This window comes from Mandrillus leucophaeus, unplaced genomic scaffold (assembly GCF_000951045.1).
Source record: "Mandrillus leucophaeus isolate KB7577 unplaced genomic scaffold, Mleu.le_1.0 Scaffold1568, whole genome shotgun sequence".
NCBI lineage: Eukaryota > Metazoa > Chordata > Mammalia > Primates > Cercopithecidae > Mandrillus > Mandrillus leucophaeus.
In genome coordinates, this window is record NW_012101552.1 from 10,453 (window position 1) to 16,960 (window position 6,508).

At 47.9% G+C, this 6,508-nt stretch overlaps 1 protein-coding gene across 1 annotated transcript in view; it reads right to left on the reverse strand.

Moving 5' to 3' along the window:
* LOC105536198 (mannan-binding lectin serine protease 1-like) overlaps positions 1-6,508 on the reverse strand; it is a gene marked incomplete at its 3' end in the record, with an annotated part of 20,745 nt that overhangs the window by 8,776 nt on the left and 5,461 nt on the right. The window contains exons 3-5 of the mRNA XM_011975480.1: positions 6,066-6,227; positions 1,168-1,286; positions 27-106 (exon numbers count right to left, since the gene is read on the reverse strand). Coding sequence (XP_011830870.1) covers positions 27-106; positions 1,168-1,286; positions 6,066-6,227 — 361 coding nt within the window. The remainder of the gene's footprint in view (positions 1-26; positions 107-1,167; positions 1,287-6,065; positions 6,228-6,508) is intronic.

The window sequence follows — 6,508 nt, forward strand, 5'->3', positions numbered from 1 at the left end:
GTGCCCAGCGTGTTTCACAACATTACGGTAAGGATTTGTGTAATGTGGGGAAGGTGCACACGTAGCAGAAGGCGAGGCCGACATGCACAGTTAGGATCTGGCTGCCCTAATGATGGGGGAAGCAGAACGCTGGCAGAGGCGGACTTCATCTGGTGGATCAAAATGCACTTTATGGCCAGGCACAGTGGTTCACTCCTGTAATCCCAGAACTTTGGGAGGCTGATGCGGGCAGACCACCTGAAGCCAGGAGTTCAAGTCCAGCCTAGCCAACATGGTGAAACCCCGTCTGTACTAAAAATACAAAAATTAGTCCGGTGTGGTGCTGCATGCCTGCAGTACTAGCTACTCAGGAGGCTGAGGCAGGAGAATCTCTTGAACCTTGGAGGTTGGAGGTTGCAGTGAGCTGAGATCGCACCACTGCACTCTAGTCTGGGTAACACAGCAAAACTCCGTCTCGAGGAAAAAAAAAAAAAAAAAGACCAAACTGGACAACATAGTGAGACCACCTGTCACTACAAAAATTTTTTTAAAAAGTTAGCCAGGTGTGGTGGCACACATATGTGGCTCCAGCTACTCTTGGAGGCTAGGCTGAGGCAGAGGGTCACTTGAGCCTGGGTGGTAATGGCTGCAGTAAGCTGCAATCGATGCACCACAGCCTGGGTGGAAGATGCATTTTATTGTCCTCTTCCAAGAGAACAGCAGTGTTCACTTCGCCAATAATGTCATTTTCCAAATGGGGTCAAAGTGGAAGCTTCTCCAAATGGGGAACAAACAAAGGCAGGGTGACACTCACCCAGCACCACACAGATGTTGGATGCACTCACATTCCTTACTGAATCTAAGCCACAAAAAACCCTGCAAGAGCCTCTCTTATTTCACAGGAGGAAGCTGAGCTTCAGAGAGGTAAAGTGACTTGCCCAAGATCCCACAGCTTCTAAGCGGCAGAATGGGAACTGGAACTAGATTGGTCTGATTCCAAAGCCCAGCACTTTGTGAGGCCAAGGCGGGCGAACACGAGGTCAGGAGTTCAAGACCAGCCTGGCCAATACGGTGAAACCCCGTCTCTAATAAAATACACAGATAAGCTGGGTGTGGTAGCCGGAGGTGAGCATCCTGCCTCACCTTCTAGGCGTTCAACTTGTGTTGGGGGAAGTGTGGAGTGAGCACGGTTTCCTGGTGGACTTTCTTGTTCTTCCTTAGACCTTCACTCTCCTCGCCTTTTGGGAGAGCACAAAGCCAGGCAGGCCCGCTGCTGATGAGAAAGCTTCGCTCTGTGACCACAAACTCTAGTTTTTGGCCCAGTCAAAAAAGCAGAAGGGAAAGTGAACTTCAACTCTTTTTTTTTTTTTTTTGTGAGATGGAGTCTCTGTCTGTCAACCAGTGGCATGATCTGTGCTCACTGCAACCTCCAACTACCCGATTCAAGAGATTCTCATGCATCAGCCTCCTGAGGAGCTGGGATTACAGCTGCACACCACCATGAACGGCTAATTTTGGTATTTTTAGTAGAGATGGGGTTTTGAAATGTTGACCAGGCTTGTTTTGAACTCCTGATCCCAACACTTAGGGAGGCCGATGCAGGTGGATCAGGAGGTCAGCAGATCGAGATCATCTTAGCTAACACAGTGAAAGCCCGTCCTACTAAAAATACAAAAAAAATTAGCTGGGCGTGGTGGCGGGTGCCTGTAGTCCCAGCTACTTGAGAAGCTGAGGCAGGAGAATGGTGAGAACCCAGGAGGAGGAGCTTGTAGTGAGCGAGATTGCGACACTGTACTCCAGCCTGGGTGACAGAGGGAAACGCCATCTCAAAAAAAAAAGAAAAAAAAAAGAGAGAGACTTGTGTTCAAGTGTTTTTTTTTTTTTTCTTGAGACAGAGTCTTGCTTTATCACGAAGGCTGGAGTGTAGTGGTGCGATCTTGGCTCACTGCAACCTGTGCCTCCCGGGTTCAAGCGATTCTTCTGCCTCAGCCTCCCGAGTAACCAGGACTACAGGCGCCGGCCACCATGCCCAGCTTATCTGTGTGTTTTATTAGAGACGGGGTTTCACCATATTGGCCAGGCTGGTCTTACATTCCTGGTCTCGTGTTCGTCGGCCTCGGCCTCCAAAAGTGCTGGGATTACAGGCGTGAGCCATCGTGCCTGACTGAGTTCGAGTCTTTGATCCATCAATTTTGACTGTGGTGGTCTGGACAAGCCACTTGTCTTCTGGGCCTTAGTTTCCTAGATAACCATCTAGACCTGGATTGCAGGATAGTTGCATGGGTAAGAAAATGGATGGGAAAGAATTCTGTAATCTCCCTAGGATAGTGCAAAGGTGAGGAAGATTGGGTGGGGGTGCGGGGGCAGAATCCCACGGGACTGGATGTCAGAAGACGTCGGTTCCAGTCCCAACTCCATCCCATACTCCCTTTGACAGTTTGGACTCATTTATGGTCTGCATCAGTCACTAGAGCAAGCAACTATTTCTTAAGTCCCATATTTTATCTTAAAGGTTCATGTGAATTCATCATTCTGTTCTGTATCTTTGTTTGTTTTAATATAAAAATAAAGTTTGTCCTGTATGAGAACACTGAACAAACACCTGCTGTGAATTTGCTGTGTGACCTTGGGTCAGTCCCACAGGCTTTCTGGCCTGGAGTGCCTAGCTACAAACAGGAAGAGGAACAAGTCGTGCAACCTCTCTGATTGGACCTGCCTTAGTTCATATGCCCATCCCTGAGCCAATCGCTATGGTGGGGTAGGGGACGCAATGTGTTGATTGGCCAGGCCTGGAGCACCGCCGTGGTCCTGGGCCATGAGGTTCCACCCAGAACCTCTGGATCTGGTGGGGCAGCGTCTGCACCGAAATCCAGGCTTCTGTGCTGGCAGGAGAGGAAAGAGAGGCAGAGGAGGCAGAATGCAGGAAGCCGCTACAGCCCACTTCCCTCCCTGGAGCTTAGTGCTCCATTTATATGTTGTTTGACAATTATGTCATGTGTCAGGTTCTAAAGTGGGCTGGGTCCTTGAGGTCTCAGTAGGGCGAGGAGACGCAGATGCAAAATTCTTTTTTTTTTTTTTTTTTGAGACAGGGTCTCACTGTCGCCCAGGCTAGAGTGCAATGACGCGATCTTGGCTCACTGCAATCTCTACATCCTGGGCTCAAGTGATCCTCCCACCTCAGCCTCCTGAGTAGCTGGGACTATAGGTGCGTACCACCTCGGCCATTTACTTTTTGTATTTTTAGTAGAGACAGGGTTATGCCATGTTACTCAGGCTGGTCTTGAATTCCTGGACTGGAGCGATCTGCCTGCCTTGGCCTCCCAAAGTGCTAAGTGCTGGGATTACAGGGTTGTGCCACTGTGCCCAGTCTGCTTATGGTGTTTAGGGCCCTGGATGTTAGGATGGATTGCTAATAAATCTCTCATCAAGATGTGATTTGCATAATTGTCATTTTATTATAATATTAATTTCCTTCTGTGACCTTTCCAAGTCTGAAACTGTCCCGGGGACTTCTTTTGGTTAGTTATTTGCAATCACCTGCAGGACACACAAGAAAATCGTCAGGCCCACCTAACCGCAGAGCTGTGCACGGCAGTTTCCTGTCTCTGTCCTCCTGGGTTAAGCTCCTCATGTGAGTCACAGGCAGCCCACACTGCACTAGCTCCTGCCTGAGGAGTTCTGATGACGTTTTGAAAAAAAAGATACAATCACAGCTTTTCATTGACCTGTTAGGGTCTTCCTGTAAAGGGGTTCTTACCAGGAGTCCTGTGTGGGCTTCAGGGTAGGGGGCCTTTGAACCCCTAAAAGTTGTATTCCAAATGTGTGGATGGCATATTTTTAGATTTCATTTGTTTCTCAAATCAAAACTTCTGTTTGCAAGGCAGTTATGCAGTATGGTTGGTGCTATAACTGTTTCCAGAGGCTGTTGATCAGTGTCTGTTAAACTTTTTTTTTGTTTTTGTTGAGACAGTCTCACTGTGTTGCCCAGGCTGGAGTGCAGTGGGGCGATCTGGGCTCACTGTAACCTCCGCCACACAGGTTCAAGTGATTCTCATGCATCAGCCTCCCGGGTAGATGAGATTATAGTCATGCACCACCACGCCCGGCTAATTTTTGTATTTTTAGTAGAGACAAGGTTCACCATGTTGGCCAGGCTGGTCTCGAACTGCTGACCTCAAGTGATCCACCAGCCTCAGCTTCCCAAAGTCCTTGGATTATAGGCGTGAACCACCGCACCCGGCCTGTTAAACATTTTGATAAGCCAACTTCATGATCTAGTGCTGTAAACGGCAGGAGATCCAGCTGCTACAGCACAAATACTCAGACCAGTGTGCAAGAATTATGTTCAGGGATGTTCACTGCACAATGTAAGAGTGAAAAATAGGAAACATGAGAGCTTCATTCATTATACTCAAACTATGGAATACTATTTAGCTATTCAAAAGAATGACATGTACATACTGACATATAAAATGTGATAAGGTGTTAAGTGAAAAACAGCTGCAGAACAGTATGAAGACTCAGATCTTAGTTTTGCTCAGAAGACAGTGTCTCTCTCTTTATATATATAGATACATATGCACATAAAGTTGAGGAGACCACACACCAAGCTTTTGACAATCATTGGCAGGGCACGGTGGCTCACACTTGTAATCCTAGCACATTGGGAGGCCGAGATGGGCAGATCACCTGAGGTCAGGCGTTTGAGACCAGCCTGGCCAACATGGTGAAACCCCATTGTGGGGAAAAGGAAGAGAGATCAGCCTGTTACTGTGTCTATATAGAAAGAAGTAGACATAAGAGATTCCATTTTGTTCTGTATTTGAGATGCTGTTAATCTGTGACCCTACCCCCAACCTTGTCCTTGCAAGAGACATGTGTTGGGGTGACTCAAGGTTTAATGGATTTTGGGCTGTGCAGGATGTGTCTTTGTTAAACAAATGCCTCAAGGTAGCTTGCTGGTTAAAAGTTATCACCATTCTCTTAATTTTAACTACCCAGGGACACGTACACAGCCAAAGGTCGCAGGGACCTCTGCCTAGGAAAGCTAGGTATTGTCTAAGGTTTCTCCCCATGTGATAGACTGAAACTATGCTGCTAAAAGGTTTATGGAGATGTTTGCATATGCATCTCAAGGCACAGCATTTTCCTTTGAACTTATTCATGTCACAGAGATTTTTGTTCATATATCTTACTGCCGATTTCCTCTTTTTTCTTTGATCCTATTGTCCTGCCACTCCCCTGTCTTTAAGATGGTAAAGATAATTATCAATAAATACTAAGGGAACTCAGAGACCGGTGCCGGCGTGGGTCCTCTGTAAGCTGAGTGCCGGTCCCCTGGGCCCCCACTTTTCTTTCTCTATACTTTGTCTCTGTGTCTTATTTCTTTTCTCAAGTCTCTCGTTCCACCTTACGAGAAACACCCACAGGTGTGGAGGGGCAGGCCACCCCTTCACCCCATCTCTACTAAAAATACAAAAATTACCTGGGCATGTTGGTGCATGCCTGTAATCCCAGCTAGTTAGGAGGCTGAGGCAGGAGAATTGCTTGAACCTGGGAGGCAGAGGTTTCAGTGAGCTATCAAGCCACTGTACTCCAGCCTGGGCAACAGAGCGAAACTCCGTTTGAAAACAAACAAAAACAATGATTACCTCTGGAGAGTGGAATTGGAGATATAAAATGAGGGGGACATCTTGATACATTTTACTTGATACACTCTTATATTCTTTTAATATTTTTACACAGTATATATTACCTTCTGGAAAAAGACTAAAAGCAAAGGATTGCTGAAGTTCATTGGACATTTGTTGAAAGGATGAATGCCCTGGGCCACTTGTCTCCTCTGCTTCTCCGCTCTTATCTTTTGCTTGCACTTCCTGACCTTGGCTTGTCACCTGTCTGGGTTTATCCAGGCAGGTGCTCTCAGGCATCCCCAGGGCTCTAGTGGTTGGTGACTCCAGGGTGCACACAGTGTGTCCTTGGGTTGGGGCCACTGCAAGTTTCACGAGGTCCTCCGCCACTGCCAGGGGCAGCCCCCACCCAAGGACAGCTGGTTGCTTGACTCTCCCCCTTCTGAAACCCATTACCGGGCATCTGTGCCTGCCCCGACTGCTCTCCCATGAACACAGGGACTCTGCCCAGTTGCCTCGTGAGGCGTGATGTCCCGTGGATCACTGCTGCCATCCGGCCATGTTTGGGGATCTGGCCTGCTCTGTTGTGCTTGTGTCTGTGGCTGGGAACAGCTGATGCTGGGACAAAAAAAATTGGGACAATTGCCCCTGCCTCAGGTTCCCTAGGTGCTGCCAGGACCAGCTGCATGGTGACTCCCACAGCAGCTGGGGTCTTAGGATTTGGCTGGGAAAGGCCCCTAAGCAGCTTTTCGTCCAGTCAGTCTCAGGCCAGGCTCCTTTGACGTGTGGGTGGTGCCTCCAAAAGTGGACTCAGATGGGTTTTTCCCAATTTATAGATAAAAAAGCACCAGTTAATGATTAATGGCTACTGTCTTTTTGATTTTCCATTTTTCTCCAAC